Source organism: Euleptes europaea, chromosome 5, assembly GCF_029931775.1.
Source record: "Euleptes europaea isolate rEulEur1 chromosome 5, rEulEur1.hap1, whole genome shotgun sequence".
Taxonomy (NCBI): Eukaryota; Metazoa; Chordata; class Lepidosauria; order Squamata; family Sphaerodactylidae; genus Euleptes; species Euleptes europaea.
In genome coordinates this window covers 52,943,798-52,961,650 of record NC_079316.1, presented here as the reverse complement: position 1 = coordinate 52,961,650, position 17,853 = coordinate 52,943,798, and the positions used below count along the sequence as shown (strand labels likewise).

At 41.9% G+C, this 17,853-nt stretch overlaps 1 protein-coding gene across 2 annotated transcripts in view; it reads right to left on the bottom strand.

The window, feature by feature from the left end:
- The window catches only part of ARMH3 (armadillo like helical domain containing 3), a 156,437-nt gene that overhangs the window by 79,075 nt on the left and 59,509 nt on the right, over window positions 1-17,853 (bottom strand). For both annotated transcript variants that reach the window (XM_056849571.1, XM_056849572.1), the window contains 3 exons: window positions 16,631-16,713; window positions 14,454-14,580; window positions 12,226-12,301 (listed from right to left, as the gene is read on the bottom strand). In XM_056849571.1, the coding sequence (XP_056705549.1) occupies window positions 12,226-12,301; window positions 14,454-14,580; window positions 16,631-16,713 (286 nt within the window). The remainder of the gene's footprint in view (window positions 1-12,225; window positions 12,302-14,453; window positions 14,581-16,630; window positions 16,714-17,853) is intronic.

Here is a 17,853-nt window from a genome sequence, read left to right as displayed (position 1 = left end):
TTTGAGGACCCCTGACTTAAAGGTTTAAGTGATACAAATTAGTGTACTACTTAATGCATGTATAGTAAAACGTATGTGAGAGTACCTACATGTGTGAACACAAACCTATACACTCACCCACAGTAGTCCAGAAATTGAGGCTGGGCTTGGAAACCAACCATTATTTTCTACTAGCCAACTATACAATCCAATCCCAACACAACATTATCTGTAAATTAGACTAGGAACTATTTTGAGACCTTATACTAACTTTGTTAATAAAAGAAGCCCATTTTACATCATATTATTTTTAGGTACACAACAGGAGTGTGCAATTATTTTGATATACAGTTACAAATATTTCCTCTCAACCTAACCCACCTCACAGGACTATTGTGAAGATAAAAATGGAAAAGGCGAGAACAATGTACACCCTAAGCTCCTGGAGATAGAGACTGGATAAAACATTTAAAATAATAATAACAAACTTTTCCTAAGAAAGAAAATTACAGCGTTATAAATTAGGAGCACTAATTTCCCTCCTGGAACAAATATGAGACATTCATTCCCTATATGTGTTATTTATTTATATAAGTTATAGCAAGACTTTCTCATTGAGACTCAAAGTCGATTACACAACGTAAAGCAATGCAACTAGGATGATGCATCTAATAAGCAATGCAATAGGATTAGGAACTGCAGAAATTTGAAATGTAGCTGCCATCCATACAAACCATCAGTATTAAACATGACATGTAATACCGTGTTCTATATTGTTTAACATTGGTAGAAACATAGTGCATATTCCTAGGACAATCTGGTTTTTAAAGTGGTGGACGGATTAAAAAAAACGTAGTGGACGGATAACTACCTCTTCGAGTGGCCAAGGGAAGGTGCCATGAGGACCTTCCTGGGGGAACATCCAGCTTCTTCCACAGGTAAAACAGACTGACAGGCACCAGTGACATTTCTAGGGAAGAGCATTAGCATATCAGAAATGTAAGCATAAATTATAAACTGAGGCCTGACTCCAAATGGCAACTTCTGGCATGTCCACGGGTATGTATTTCCAATGGATTCCCCCCACCTTTTCTCATTTGAGTTATCAGGCCTCCATGCTGTAACATAAAGGCCATTTATGCAGGGTCAATTTTGAAGATTGCTCAAAGCTCTTTTTTTAATGCAACCTTTAAAATTACTATTCACGGTCCAGATGCAAATGGAGAAATTCCACCCCCACTCGCCTGCTCCTTGTTTGCATAGCCATCGCTGGTTGCATAGCCGGTTGCATAGCTAACGCACAGCTGTGATTTTGCATGTTTCCTTGAGGCGATTCTTCGCAGCAGCGGCAGAGCAAACACAAAAGGTCGCATTAAAGGGGCTTTCAAGTAATGCGAAGCAGGTATGTGGCAGCTTCAAAGTCAGCTCCTGAACAAAGGTTCAACGTGAAAAACTCAAAAAAATATGCAGGGCAATTCAGCTAGAACACGCTGCTAATTACCAAGCATAAATGGCCAAAGACTTCTGTTAAATGCCCACACTTTCAAAAGCAGCTTGCTATGTGACATGGACAAATACTCTTCAGCATACACAAGCCCAAAGCTGCTGGATGTATGGGACTACTTGCATGGTTCTTTGGATCCAGGTATTTTTTTTAAAAAAAAATCTTTGTGGCCAATTTTGCTTCCACCTCACCTCTACTTACCTCAGTTGTTATAATATATTTATTTGCTTAACAGCTACCAAAATTACTAACACAAATGATGTGAAGTACTTTAAATACTTGACATGTGCTAGCTAAATATTGAGTCAGTGATTCTCGCACGGCACTGGAGCTGAAGTATACTGTGCAAAATATGCTACCTCCCTCTATGCACTGCTGAGCAAGGAGATGCTATCCAACACTCACACACACGCCTCGCCACTGCCAATATATAGCCGGTGACATCATCCAGTAAGGACATTTCACGATTCCAAGACACAGCCAACAATAGTTAACAGACATAGTGGGAATCCCAGAAGGATCGTAACTGCCAAAAAAAAAGGGCCATCGTTAACTGGATTGTCATCAGTCATGCAGATTTTAGAGTCAGAGAAGTTTCTCTATCCCCATATACAAGAACAAACAGAAGACAAGAGGTCAACTAAAGACAGATTCCAGTAGGCAGTGGAAGGAGTTTCAGCATCCTGTATGGTCCTCACCTTGACAAACAGAAGGAACATAATAAAAAATGAAATCACACAAATCATGCAAAATAAAAGTTATATAAATATGCATAATTTATACAGGTTGCAGAATTCAGTTTATGTTAAAGCAGAATTTTGATTGTGTTTTTTTTTTAAAGGCACCAAGCGCACACAACCTAACTAATTACCACTCAGGCTCAGTTTCTTGTCAATACAACATGAACAACCATTTGCCGTAAAGACGAACAAGAAAAAGAACACACAAGTTTTTGAATATGGAAAGTATAAGTGACAATTATAATAAACCATGGCAGAATGGCAGTGTTTCAAGAGTTATGGAATCTTTCATTCAAACCATTACTGTACAACATGATGGGGGGGGGGGGAACAACATGGTTTCTAGGATCTGCTGCCAAGTTAAACATGAAGAATAGGGGAAACTGCTGAAAGAACAGGTGGTGGCTCCATAGTGTCTGCATTAATGCAGCAAATCTTATTGCTGGCTGCAGTATTTCCTCAGCCTTACTTTGGAAATCGCTAGTCAAACTGGTTTGAGTAAAATCTATGTTCCCTTGGAATCCATCTGCTCTTGCTGCTCAGATCCCAGCTAGAGGCCAGCAGCAGCAATGCTCATCATATTTAAGGCTAACCAGATTTCTCGCATAGCCAGGATTTGAAATTATCATCCCAGGGTTGGTTTGAAACTCTCAAGTCCACTTAAGATCACCAGTAGGAATTCATGCTAGGAATACATGCTTGAGATAACCAGAGGCCAGACCATTGGGGAGACCCCAGAGCTCAGTTAAAGGCAACATGCTTTGTGTGCCAAAACATCCAAGGTTCAGTCTTTGGCATCTCCAGTTAAGGACACAGGTTGCACATGTTGAGAAAGATCTCTGCATGAGACCCTGAAGAGCTGCTGCCTGTTTATGAAGACAGTACTGGATAAGATGGACCAATGGTGTGATACAGCACAAAGACAGCTTGATATGTTCACAGCCTGCTTTTGATTGCATGGTTTTATAATCATGGGAGTTATAGTGGCACAGGGCCAAAAGAGTGGCAGAAGAACAAGATATTCTGTAAACACTGACCACTATGGCATCCAAGGATCTGTATGGAAGAAATCCCTAATGTTAAAAAGGGGGGTGTTTATAAGATGCACAATAGCTGCAAGCAAGTATTCTGATCAGATTTTCTCCCAACCTTATAAATACACATTTTGCAAAAGAAAGGGGCCTTCCAAAGATATCCATCAAAAAAGCCAGGATTTTTTTTTTGGGGGGGGGAGGGAGATGACATGGCTCTGATCTTGCCACTGGTACCACAACAGCAAATCATATCCCTCTTCTATGCCCTCAGAACTCCCCAGAGAACATGAAGAAATATTACTTTCACTTGCACCCACTTAGAAGTTAGAAAGGTCTGCAGAAAGCTATCACTAAGGAATTCTTACCCAAGGAAATATGTTCAACATCAAGAACAGCTTACAGAATGACTCTCTTACCCCAACTGTGCAATCTCCCCAAGGCTGTACACAGATATACTTTAAACAGGAAAAAATACCATGGATTTCCCTTCTCTATGGAATGCATTAGGCACATCAACTGAGAACAGTGTTTCAGCATCCTGTCTAAGTTGTCTTGAACTTATCCTTCTCACATTGAAGCAGGTAAAATACTGCAGTTCAATAGGTTATCACTATCACTTGGTGTAGTGTGAGGTACACAGCCAAAGAAGTGGCATCTGCATATCCCCTAACAGGACACAGCTTCAATTTAAAAAAAACACCAATCCTATTCGAATTTTAGAAACTATCCCAGATATAACCTCAGCAATAATTCTGAGGTTTTTAATCTAAACCACCAGCAATAACAAAGACTCAATTTTTAGTTGCTTAGCTGCTCTTTGTTATCCTGCAATTTGAGATTAGCCGGGCTTGATTAGCAGTGACAGAATGCCAAAGGTCATTACCATTAAACACACCTCAGCAAGAAATTTAACTGAATGATTATTCTGCCAGGAGATGGGGCTTAGGGGGGGGGGGGCACAGCAATAAAAGCTGATGAAGCCAAAACACAAAATTTGGGAATGAGTCGACCAAGACAGGGAGAGACACTACCTTCAGATGAGCACGTGAATTTGTCCCTAGTAATGTAGCATGGTTATCTAATCTAGGATACTGGATCATCTACAAGAAAAGGCAAGTACTATACGTTCTATCTCCCCAGGACATCAGACTCAACTGAGTATAAAAGGGGGGACCCTCTGGTGGTTGCAAGTAAGCCCTCCACAACACCAACAGATTGAGAGACTGTACTAGGATAGGCAGCTTGCACACCTAATCAAAGCCATTCTTGCAGTGTGTGGTGGCCGTGTTGCTGAACTTCTCTTTCCCACTCTACAGTTTCTGGTTCCTTGCAACAGAAACTGGTAGGTACACACAATGAACAGGCTGGGGTAGCCATGCCAATACGTCCCATGACTCCTGCCATCTATCTAGTGGTTTAGCCTCGCAATCACAACTCAGAAGTTTCAAGAAGCCCTGCCCCATTATAATATAGCAATACTCCAAAATAAATCAACATGAAATTACTTAAAAGTCAGCATACATACTAATACAGACAGACACACAGAGAGAGGAATGAAGAGGGGGGGAAAACCAGTCACACATCAACAATCACTCTCATAGCAATATAGAAAGCAGCACGGCCTTTTGTGCTGTAAGAAAAGATTAGCAAGGGCAACTAGAGCAGAGAGAATCTGACTTTTAAATGATAAAGCAAGCAGGGGGATTGAGATAGAGAGGCCTCAGTGAGCTGCACCAAGAGAAACACAATTACCTAAGACATACATCAAAGATCTATTACACCAGGTTGCATAGCAAAGACTTCACTAACCAATTTCAAAATGTTTCAGTGCAAAAAAGTAAAATGGCATCAACTGAAGTGACTGCATTACAGATAATGGAGAAACAATTAATCATGGGGTTAATCTATTGATTCACCTTGAGAAAATTACTAATCAGAAGAAAAGTCTATTAAAAGAACACAAGGATACAGATGCCACCTCCATCCCCTAGCGAGCAATCAGAAGATGCCCCTTTGAACCCTGCATTAATAAAATTCTCATTAAATGCAAACCTGCAAGATGTTAACATAAAGGGCTCATTAGCCTGAAAAAATTACTTGCCTTGAAAGCTGCTTGCTCCTTCTGGAAATAGAGGTCACTCTCCAGTCATACTGACTGTTGAGTTGAATATACCAGCCAATGAGGCCACATGTTTCACCTGGGAAACCACGACACAGCAACAATTTTTAGAGATTCCATGTTGAGCCATGATCAAGACAGCTGGAGATTGCCAGGGCACACACATTCCATACTTATGCCATGCAAGCACATATACAAAAACTTGGATACAACATTCAATGTCCTGAGACCGACAAATTTCAAAGTCTTTTTAACAGTAACTTTCTAGCCCCTGGGGAATAGGCACTGCCCATATATATGCAAACCTAGTGGAATTATGGAAGTAAGAGGAGGGTAGGAGTTAGTGGAATTAGCAGGAAGCAATATTTAAAAGTCCCTGCAGAACAAAAACAGTAATGCTTACTGTTGGAATAGTACTTCCACATTTTCAAAGTGCTTCACAAACACGACCTTGCTGTAATGCTAGCCCTGCCTGGACCTGGATGGCCCAGGCTAGCCCTATCTCATCAGTTCTTGGAAGCTACACATGGTTGGCCCTTGGTAGTATTTGGAAGAGGAACCACCTCTGAACGTCTCCTGTCTTGAAAACCTTATGGGATCATCATAAGTAGGCTGCCATTTGACAGCACTTTCTACCACCAATGCTACCCCCCCTCCAATAATCCAGGTCAGAATTATTATCCTAACTTTGCAAACTGGAAGGTGGTGGATGATAAAGCATTGTCTGCCTAATGCCAATAGTGAGTATGTGATCCAATCTCACCTCTAACCAGGACTCCCTGACACATAGTTCAGTCTCTTAGATCACATAATACACCAGCTCTACCTCCTTGCCTGTCTCTAGCACAAGCAGAAGCAAAATAAGTTTTACAAATGGAGTGAAGTATACGCAAGCATGTTTCATTTATACAGGGTGAAGAGCTCAATGTTCCTTGGCTGAAGACTTTATTACATTTGTGCAGAACGTGTTCCTTTTTAATGCATATTCTAAGCTAGAAACAAAATCAAACCAGGGCCACAAAGTCAAAAATATTAGGGGAAGATCGTATTTTGTTCAGTAGGCAAACCCTTCTCTGGTTAATTCACTAACAGTGCTTCAGTACTGGAGCAGCCAAGGACTTGGTATGACCTGAACAACTGACTGCTATCCAGAAGATTATTTTATCTTCTTAGCCAACTTCCTCAACAGCAAGAGTTGGAAAGCTTCCAGGGTCTTTAAGATAAAATGGACTATAGGTTGTTCAATATTAGAGGGAGGGGGAGGGCTTGGAGGGAATCTGAAGGAGCATGTAAGTATTTGCATGGGGGGGGGGAGACATTCCCTTGCCTCAAATATTGGGCCTGTCAGAGATACAAGTTGACCATAATAGTTTGACAGAGACAGTTGTCAGATAGCTGTCAGATCTGGGACATCTAAACTGATGCAAGAGGCAGCAAGAGCCTTGGAGGTTCCAGAGTGAACTGCAGCAAACCAGATTAAGGCAGTAGGCTGATGCAATACTGTGGGCAGGTCTGCAGGTGGCCTGATTGGTATCTGGTGCTGAACATGTATATAAGACTGAATGATAATTACTCTGTGTCAGGAAGTATAGTGGAGTAAGTATATGGGATGGTTGATTTTATCTGTGCACTGTAAAAAATAAACGAGCACTGTTTTCTACAAAGCCAAGGAGTTCTGGTGGTGTGTTCTGGATAACTGCTAATCCACTAGCTCCCGCGTCAGGGCCAACCCTTCCAGTTCTGCTGCACTGTAGCAGTGTGGCCAAAACAGCAAGTGCTGAAGTGGTTGCGTACTGCAGTGTTTGAGGATGTCACCTTTTAGCACTACAGTTGCTCTCAATGGAGTATGCGGCTGAATGCCCATTCTAAAACATCCAAATGCATAATCTAGAGCACAGCGCCCCAACTAGACTTGGACTGGGGATTAAGAGTAAGGTCAATAAACAGGTATAATTCATTTGTTTACCCTCAGTGATTTAGTCAAATTTGATGAATCCCTCACTAGTCAGTATCAGGTGAAGAAGCAGCAGCCCCATTAAAGGTTAAAAACCACATCAACACAGCAGCAGGACCAAAGGAATAATAGTTACAAATGAAGGGGGGAAACATAGCATGAGAAGTGGAAGGGGGATACTTTTCATAATGCTTGACAGTACACTTTGATTCTAAAATGTCTTCTGGGCAAAAAAACAAAACAAAATCAGCATAGCTCTACTACAAGGGTGTTGAATTAATTTGTTACGATGGCCGGATAGGACATAAATGTCATTTGGTTAAGCTGGGCCATGCTTCGCCAGCCCAGATCAGGATTTGGGGGGGGGGGGAGAGAGAGAATGGCTGCCTTGGCTGGCTCATGGGCTGCAGAAGAGCTCTCAAGGGGCCAGATCCGGCCCGCGGGCCTTATGTTTGACACTCCTGCTCTAAAAGAATGCAGGTACATGATCAATGAACAAGGAGGGGTGGGTTAAAATGAATGCCACTGAATTCTACCCACAAGAAATAAGGGGTAGACACGCATTTCTTGTGGGTAATGCGGATTTCTCTCTTTCTGATTTCTATTAACACTTCACCACTAAAAAAGCATTCTGAAATGACTTAAATGAAGAATGTGTAAACTGACATAGTCCAAAAAATTGTGTAGTAATATCCTATAACTAAGGAGTCCCTGACTGCAAGCTCTCTGGAAAAAACAGGATTTTAAGTTGGGAAAAAATGCATAGTCCAACTGAAAGCAGCTTGGTCCAGTAGAACCAACTCTTTCAACCTCAAGTTTCAGCAGATTGAACCAACATGGAATCTATGCTCTAAAGCTCAGAAACAGCAGAGGATCAGCAGCCCCTGGCATGCATGCCAGTGGTATACCAAGCCATTCTGCTAGGGACAACAAGGCACAACAAGGAGGCTGCTAACATACCAATGAAGTACATCTTGTTCCCAGATGGTAGCATCATGGGAGACAGTGATGGTCATAGCACACAGCCATCGTCACTCCCGACCCACACCACCAGCAGCATAATACTAGATGAACCTAAAGATACAGGCAGCACTGCTGAGGCTCAGTCTGTCCCCCAGACAACACTGGTGTGGGTGATGGCCACAGGCATAGATCATGGCTGCTGTCATCCCCCCCTGCAACCTGCACCCCCTTTAGCTGGGTCAGCATTGAGCTCCTGCAGCGCTAATAACGTATTAAATTGTCTCCTCCTGTGGGAGCAAACAGATAGGTTACCTGCTTGGAGTGACAAAATGCCTTGAACTGGCCCTTTTGGCATGGCAGCTCCCTTGTGCCACCTCAAAAGTGTTTACATCTGATGACAACCATCTTCCACCCTAATATCTTCAAACTCAGCAGTCGGAAGCAGGTAGGCCCAAACCAGCCCACTAAGGTAACACAAGTAAACACTTTGGTTTTGAGAGCATTTTTACTTGAACATATAAGTAGAACAAACAATGAACAGGAATAACATTGTTCCAGATGACTCTGGTCAGGCTAAGAAGCTTTACACATATAATTAGCATTCTTGGATCATATGCTTGAACAACGCTTGTGGTTTGTCTTTGGGTACAGCACATAATTAAAACTATTAGAAAAATTTTGCTTCTATTTTATCGCTTTACCAAAACATAACTATTTGCATCTTTAACATTAACTTAAAAGTGCCACCCAGTATTTCTACCTAGCTAATTAAAGGAGAACAATTATTTGTTATCGTAAGGTTGATATTTCCTCCTGGCACCGGTAATAGGAGATTTTCTGCCTCTTTATATGGAGGTTCCCTGTAGTCACCATGGCTCGTAGCCATTGATTAAAGGGACCTATCCTCCATGAAATTACCTTTGAAAGCCATCTATGCTTGTGGCCATCACTACATCCACTGGCAGAGAATTCTCCAGTTTAATTAATAACTGAGTAAAGAAGTATTTCCTTTTGTCTGTCCTGAACCTACTGCCCATTATCTTGTGTGTCCCCATGATCTAGCTCTCTATCTACTTTCTCCACTCCAATTATAATTTTATAAACCTTTGTCGTGTTACCCCACAGAAAAAAAATCAGCATCTGCCATAAATCTGCCATAAATAAGACGCCATTTCCAATTCAAATCTCTTTAGTTTTTTCATTCCAGTTTAACAGATGTGGGGATGCAAAGAACTCATTTAAGCATCACTTGGGAAAACAGCATAATACTGAAAGTAATGTTATCTGGGTTATGCCCAGGAGAGCTACCTTTGCCTAGTGGTGGTTTTCCTATGGCCCAAGATGATCAATTACCGCAAATAACTATCACAGAGCCCACAGAGGAAAAAGCAGCCAGGATTTTCCCTAGCAACATCTGTTCCATTTGAAAGTATAGTTCACTTTGTTAACTTCTCCATGTGTAGATTTTTTCAAGAATTCACAGACCACGCCAAAGGGGTAGAAGCCATCCTTTGACATTTCAGATAGTAACCCCCATCCAATGACTGAATGTTCAGTTGTTACATTTACAGAGCACTATCAGTCCCTAAGAGCTTCATTTATCTGTGTTCAAGAAAAATAAAGAGAGCAATAGAGGAAATCTTGCAGAACCTGCAAATAAGGACAGAAAACATGCAGGCCTACAGAGAGAATCTTTAATGGTGATTTTCAGACACATTAAGATGCCTACAGGGAGTTTCCCCACACACTGTCTTGAACTGGGAAACCGGAAAATGGCAAGTCACAGCCCCAAAGGTGGGCTCTGTTGCCTAGGTGAAACACAACCTGCATGCTTCATTTCGCAGTCTTTTTTACTCTGACATAGCCTACTAAGTTTTTACTGGTGGAGAAAAGGAAGGATTTGGTGCTGATCAGCCAGTCCTGTGCAAATCTATTTTACTCTTAAAATCTTATAACCCTGGCCCTGGAAGCATTTAAAAGCAACTCCCTACTCCTGACTTTTACCAAACTAGACTTCAGCTATAGACATTACTAAGGGAAAAAAAGGCAAGGGACCAAAAGCTCAAACAATCTCTTGAGAATGATGAATCGCAGCCCAGCAATTGGCTTACTCCCCATGTGGAATAAATATTATTTAGGCCACAAGCTGCTTTTAAATATCAGTTTCTATTCCAAGGGTTAATTTTATTTGTTTAAAATAAATATTTCCTGCCTTTCTCCCAAATTGTTCAAAGCAGACCAGACAAACAACCAGTGGTACCCAAACCAATAAATGAAATAAATCTCAACAGTAACATGCCACAACGAAAGAACCCACCTTACACCAAACACTCCAATTGTCCAGCCATCTACCCAAAAGTATTCCTGGAAAATCACACCAAACTGCCTTTCATTTGTTTTTGAAAAGTCAGCAATGAAGAAGCCCTCTGGCAGTCCACTCCACAACAACAGTGCGACAACAGACAAGACACAGGCTCAGACAAAGGAGTACCGTATTCTTCTGGGGCAAGCGGAAGTCATTGGAGAGACACAACTGCCACACAGGTTCATAGGGAGAGAGAAAGTCCTTCATATATGAGGGTCTTATGTCATGAAGGATTTTAAAGATAAGAACTAGGACTTTAACTCAAGCTTGGAAACAAACAGGCAACCAATGAAGTTGCTTCAAAACAGCATAATCTGCACTTGCTGGCTGACCCCAGACAGCAACTGGGCAGCTGTGCTTTGCATGTTGAAGTGTTGAAAGGTAGCCCAATGTAGAGTGCACTACACTAGCCAGACGGAGAGGTTACTGAACCATGGATCAGCCTGGCTAGATTAGCTGAATAAAAGGAGGAGGAAAGCTTATGCACTCATCAGAGCTGCTAGAAGGCGCTTTCAGCAACACCATCAACCCGATTTTCAAACAATAAGGCCAACCCCAAACACCCCAAGGCTCGTTTCCTGATCTGCAAATGATAATCTTATTACATCTAGGTTAAGTAGATCATCCCTTCCCCCCACCCCCACAAAATCATCCTCACTATCAGCATCACGTCTGTCTGGACTGCTTAAACTTTCTTCTGTCTTCGTCACCAGACCACAACTTCAAGGCTGTTCAGTACCAAGACAGCAGCTTCCAGGGTCCTACTTATAGCGCTGGATATCAGCATATGGATAATACCGAACCTGACAGCTCCAGACAATCTCATTCAATGACATGACAAATATTAAACAGCACTGGGGGTAATACTGATCCCTGTGGCATCTCATCGATCACATCCAAATATGCTGCTTCTGCATCTCAAACAGAAATTCACTGTGTCCATCCAAACAATACACACTAAAACCACAGGAAAGACACCCTGTAAAACACAGCCCTGGGAACAGTTTTCAAGGCCATCAGACAGGAACTGATTTAGCTTACCAAGAAACCAGCTGGTGTTGACTCAAGCACCCCTGTAAGTGCCAAGAGATTTAAGAGTTTCAGTGTGCAGGAAAGCCCATTAGATTCTCAGCTTTCTTGCCAAAAGAACTGTATTAGTCTACAGATATATTGTGAGGGTGATGTACAGAGATACTGGTGCATAGCTCTGAAAACAGAACTCCTAGGAACAGCAAAGAACTACTAACACAGAATATGGAAGCATTGAAATGCACCTTGCTCATGTCCATGAAACTAAGTCTGCAACTTTTAACCTAACACAACAAAGAGTTCCGGAGCTTCATGCCATGGGGTGATGGAAAGACTGCTCGATCTCTTATGCTCCAAGCGCATATGCTACTGAAGTGGTGATGCTCGCTCTCAAATCAGAAACCCTGGTTTAGGATGCTATTCCCACCAAACTGAAAAACCCACCAGAACAAATGTCCTGAGAACAGCAGGTAGAAAGACCAAATAGGTAACAAGCCCTTCTGCTTTTGTGCTGCAGTTAACTCATCCCCTTTCTTACCGTATGTTGACCAAAGCATGGGTCACCTTGCTGGCTGGCTCCTTCCATTGACCGGCATTGGTTGATAGCCTCAAAACTAGAACAGAAACAGAAAGAAGGTTGTAGTCTTGGATGTTCATCAGAGAAGAGCACAAGTGTTTCCAAACAGAATATGAAGCTGAGCAAATTTTATAAACAGAAATAATCTTGGCTAACACACAGGCAGAGAGCCAGCGTGGTATAGTGGTTAAGAGTGGCAGACTGGAGAACCGGGTTCCCCATTCCTCCGATTGAAGCCTGCCGGGTGACCATGGGCCAGTCACAGTTCCACAGGGAGGCAGGCAATGGCAAACCACTTCCGAAAGTCTCTTGCCTTGAAAACCCTACGAGATCGCCATAATTCAGCTGTGACTTGATGGTACTTTCCACCCCTACCAACATACAGGCATCATCACTTTCCCCAAATGGTATCACTACTATTTATGAAAAGATGATGAACTCTTTATATCGTATTCTAAATTTATGCTACTGATAACGTTCACCATTACTCTGCCTCCCTAATGAGCAGCCTTGGAACGTGGGATCACAGAAAAAAAATGCATGTCCTCATGAGACTTGCATGCAGTTTTCTTCATTGAATGCCTGAAAAGAGGTCTGACTCAAGGCACTCTACATCCCAAGGAGCCTTCCTAGAATACCATTATTCTGTTGTTAGGCTGTTTACGCCCCAAACACTACTTCTATTAGCTTGGCTCTTCAGCATGCAGTGGAACCAACACATGAAAATAAATTATTTCCTCTACTTTGTCTTGCTTTGAACAAACATGCACTGTTTCACTAACTGTTTTAAAGTTATTTAGTGTTCCACTGCAAAAATGCATTTTACACTTGATCTCACTGCCAGTGCAAATAAACGTTTTGGTCAAGCAGCATAAGACACTGAAAGATGTGCATACAGATACCCTTTGGGCTGTTTACCAGTGGGGGTGGGGGAAGAAGGGAGGAAAAATTTAGCACAGAGTCTATGGTGAAAAGGGGCATTTAACCATTTTCTAACCAATTCCCTGAACCAGAGCTGTCTGCTGTCTGTTCTGGAACCTTGTCCCTCCACTAGAGAAATAATGTTTCGGGGGGAAGGGGAGACAGAATAAAGTCTAGAACTTACTAAAGGTGGAAAGGGTTAACAAACCTTCCCCAGTTGCCACAATCCCAACCTGGAACAAGGACTCCTGGTGGCTCCTACTTGCACTTAAACAAAAACAATCAAACAAGGACCGCTCCAGGACTCCCCAACATCATGTCTAATTTTGCCTGCAATGGAAGTTTGGATGCAGCTGTCAATAAATACTATGTTCCTCTGGTTTCCCTGAGAAGACCTTCTATGAGTATAAAATAATATAACATAGAGTCTTTTACAGCAACCTCCAAAGGCAGTTACAGCTTCCATAATCCATCCTCTTTTGCTGCAGCGACCAGGGCAGCTCCCGCTAAAACATTCCTCATTCTTATACTGCTTATATCTCAGTGCCAGCAATTCCTCCTCTCCGCTGCTCCTTGTCCCCCTGCTAAATTTTCACTCTATGCTATTTTACTGCACTTCTCTCCAACACCCAGGCATTTTTCTGTCTTACCCCACTATTCAAAAAGTATTGTGGGGCCTCTATTTTCTGATTGTATATGAAGCACTGACCTAGTTCTGTGGATGTTAGCAAGGCCACGTGCTACTTCTTCTGGGCAGCCAGTTTCTTATTATGCATCCATCAAGCATTTTTTCCACCTCTTGTTTACAGCACAGGTTCCTGCTGCTGATTGGCTTTGGGGGTTGCATTTGCTCTCTGACCAGAGACTAAGGCGTATTTTCCCAGCTGGGAGCTCTCTGCATACAGCAGCCTGGCTCACTCTAAATGAGGGCACAGCATGTTCTTGCTACTATTTCAATATTATATATCTGGTGATAGCAACAAACACACTTTCATGTACACAGCTCTGAACCAGGTGATCATTCTGAACCCAAGCTGTATTATTTCTATAAGCCTCCTCTTGAGAAAGATTCATTTTTAATTTTTTTGCCTGGAGAACATTTATCTTTTAAACAGGGTCATTTCACATTCGCATCTTAATTGACAGCCACATCCTGAGCACACATGCTGATCTGCAATCACACACACTCATTCTCTCTCACCCACAGTTTATTCATGTGTGTGTGTGTGTTTTGCCAACTGCAAGCCAAGTCACCTAACACTACTCACCCATAGAATACAGGTTATCAAAACTCTGGTGCATCCTGATGATCTCATAGTATAGCTCATCATAGCTGCTAGGAGTTGGAAGGAAGGTATCTCCGTAAGTGATGAACATATTAAACAGGTTTACCACCTTCAAAAAGAAAAGACTGCAGGAATTACTACAGAAAATGTACTGTTACAGAAGACACAAAGAATGGAGTTTAAGAATTTAAAATAATGAAGCTGGCACTTAATCTGTGTGGATATTTATTGAAATGTTTCCCCCCCTCAAGACTCAAGGCAGGGAGCAGAGTGTCAACAGGCAACAAATACAACAAAAACAGTAGCTACAATAAAAGCACAAACAAGCCTGCAAAAACTACAATAAAATGCCCCTTTCCATAACGCAACTCATCTGCCAGAGAAAGACCCTCTTAAACCAAGACCAATTTGCAAGCCCTCCTAGAAATGGGGAATAAGAACGCCCTTTAAATGACCCCTGGTAAACTCGCACAAAATTGGTCCAATGGCTGAAAACACACCAGAATGGGCAGAGGAGGATCAGGCCAATCCACTTGAGGGCACGGTGAGAGGTAAACCAGATGTGCATAACTGGCACATGAGTTCATAATGGGAAATATGGTTTTTCAGAAATATGGGTCCCAGGATGTGACAAGTTTTAATTGTAAGAACCAGCACCTTAAATTGAACCCAAAAGCACCCAAGCAGCCAGTGATGTTTCAGCTACAAGTGCTTTATGTTCAAAGCTGGTAGCCTCAGAAAAAGACAAGTTAATTTGCACTAACAGAAGCTTTTGTATTGTTTTTAAGGGCAGCTCCTTGTACAGCATGTTACAGTAGTCCAACCTAGAAGTTACAGTAGCATAAATCAGTGTAACTAGGTTGAATGGGTCCAAGTAGGGAGACTGATTATAGGCCAGGTGCAACTGAAAGAAGATGCTCTTAGTGACAGTACCAACCTATTCTTCCACTAACTGGGTTCAAAAGCACCCCAGGTTCTTTGAATGATCTATCAAAAATAGGCTTACCCCACCCAAAATTAGTAGATTAATCCCTATTCAGGCACCATTTCCCCCAACTTCCATCTTGTTGGTATTGCGTTTTAGCTTGTTTTCCTTCAGCCACTTGACCCCACCTCAAGACCATGGTTCAAGACAATCACATCAGCTTCTAGAGGCTTATATAAAGGAAGGAAGAGCTGGGGGTCATCTACATACTTATGATAAACAATCTCAAAGCTATGGATGATCTCACTCAGTGAATTGATATAAATATTGAACAGCATAGGGGATAAAACAGACACTTAAATGACCCCCACATCTCAAGAAGCTCTTCATGTCGTATTTGATGGGGGGAATGAAAGAAAGCTGTCCATCACATCCCCTATGAACTCCCATGAGGCATCCTGTTCAACAGTGTCAAAAGCTGCCAACAAGTCTAGAAGAATTAACAGGGATACATTTTCTTTATGCTCTTGAAGATGGACATCATTTGCCAGAGTTATCAAAGCAGTCTGTCCTATAACCAGGTCTGAAACCAGACTGAAACATTTCAAGGGCCATTCAAGAGAGTTTGAACTCATTGATAATACAGCCATTGTTCCCTTGGATACAAATGGTGTTCTACAATATTCCGAATACCAGCTGCTGTCAACTACCCAAAACTCTGAGAGCAGAGATTACATCTATTAATCCGCATACCTGTCTGCCATAATTACAGTGTACATCATCACCCTTCCCACACTATTATCCTTTTCTGAAATTTTTCTTTTTGTCCTTGGCCCGTTTCTGATGAGACCAAAAACCTAACTTTGTGGGCTTTGCTCTAAATGAACTAACACCATTACTTTGTGAAGGCATTTCTCCCCTTAGCTGTATTTCTACAGAACAAAATTGTTCAAATGGTTTGGCATTTCACAAGGCTCAAATGGTTCTTACACCCTGTCTAACCATAAGTCAAAGAACATTTTAACTAGCTATTACTAGTAATTCAATTATGTCTGAAACAAGCAGATACATTATGGAGACCAGGACTATTAAGCACATTCCTGTTATTTGCCTTTGCCACTGCCTGCCACACTACCTTGGTTCTTTCTTTATTTTTCATTTCTTTGTTTGGGGGGGGGGGTTGTCAGTGGGGAACATATCACTGCCTACTGAAAGAATGTTTACAGACACTCACCATGAGAGCCAGGGTGAAGATGTTGTGTTTTGCCAGCAAAACAGTCTCATTGGACATCAGGAACTTCAACAGATTAATCAGAGCTACGAGAAAAGAATGAAAGACATCAGAGTTCCTTATAATAGGCTCTACTGATACAGCTGCAGTTGATAAGCAGATATCTGCCCAAAGTCTAAAGAGGAACTATTTTCTGATTAATTAAAATCCTGTCCCTATTAGATAAGCAGCCACAGAAATTGAAAACTTATTGTCCTAGATTTATCCTATATGCTCAATTTCATGTTGGGTCACCTGCCACTTAAGCCAGTTGTCACACAGTGGGTTTTTGGCTTCTTTGTCAGCACCTTAAGTAGCATCCAGGGCCTAGGAAATCAGCTGCTTGTTTTCAGTTTCATATATCTCAGCACAAAGAGAGCAAGAACCAATCTCATCTGTCACTTGTGCTGAAGATACACAGGGCCAAACTACATACAGCAGGGGTCTGCTGTAGCTTGATTAGCTTCACAATGGTACATATGACACACAAGCAGATATGAGACACTCTGTCAAGTTACCAGGGGCAGGATATGTCACATCACACTCTTCCCAGGAGAAGTGCTTGGAGACAAGAGATCAGGCTAGCCTGGGGCTATCCAGGTCAGGTTGCATACCAAATACTGGCAAGAAATGTACATATTACAATCCCTGATAAAAGTAATTTCAAAAGATAGGCACTTTTCAGTTTTATTTGGGACTTGTTTGGCAAGCAAAAGAATTCGCTCTTGATTATGTGAATTGTGACAGGACTGAGCTTTCTGCTCTGAAGCAACGTGTAGATATAGTGGTTCTGTGATCAAACATGCAAACAGAAAATTTCACTTGGGAAGCCAAAAAGACAAGTTTATGTCAAAGGTTCTTGATTACTTTCTAGCTGGAACAGCTTAACATCAGCCTGAGCACTTAATTTTACAGGTGCAGCTTGAGTCAAGAGCATTCCTACTTATGGAAACACTGTTGTCCAACAGAAAGCAATGTGCCCTACTGTCTGCAATCTGACAGGATCCAGCTTATATAGCTGCCAAAGATCATCCATCTGGAGACCTGAACACTGTTTTTCTCTCATGGGGCAATGTTGAAACACAGCACATGCTGAAAGCTCAAGCTAGCTACACAGAAGAGGACTGAGTGAGCCAGGCCAACAATGATTGTTTGTGGAAACATACTGATAAGCACATGCAGGTCCA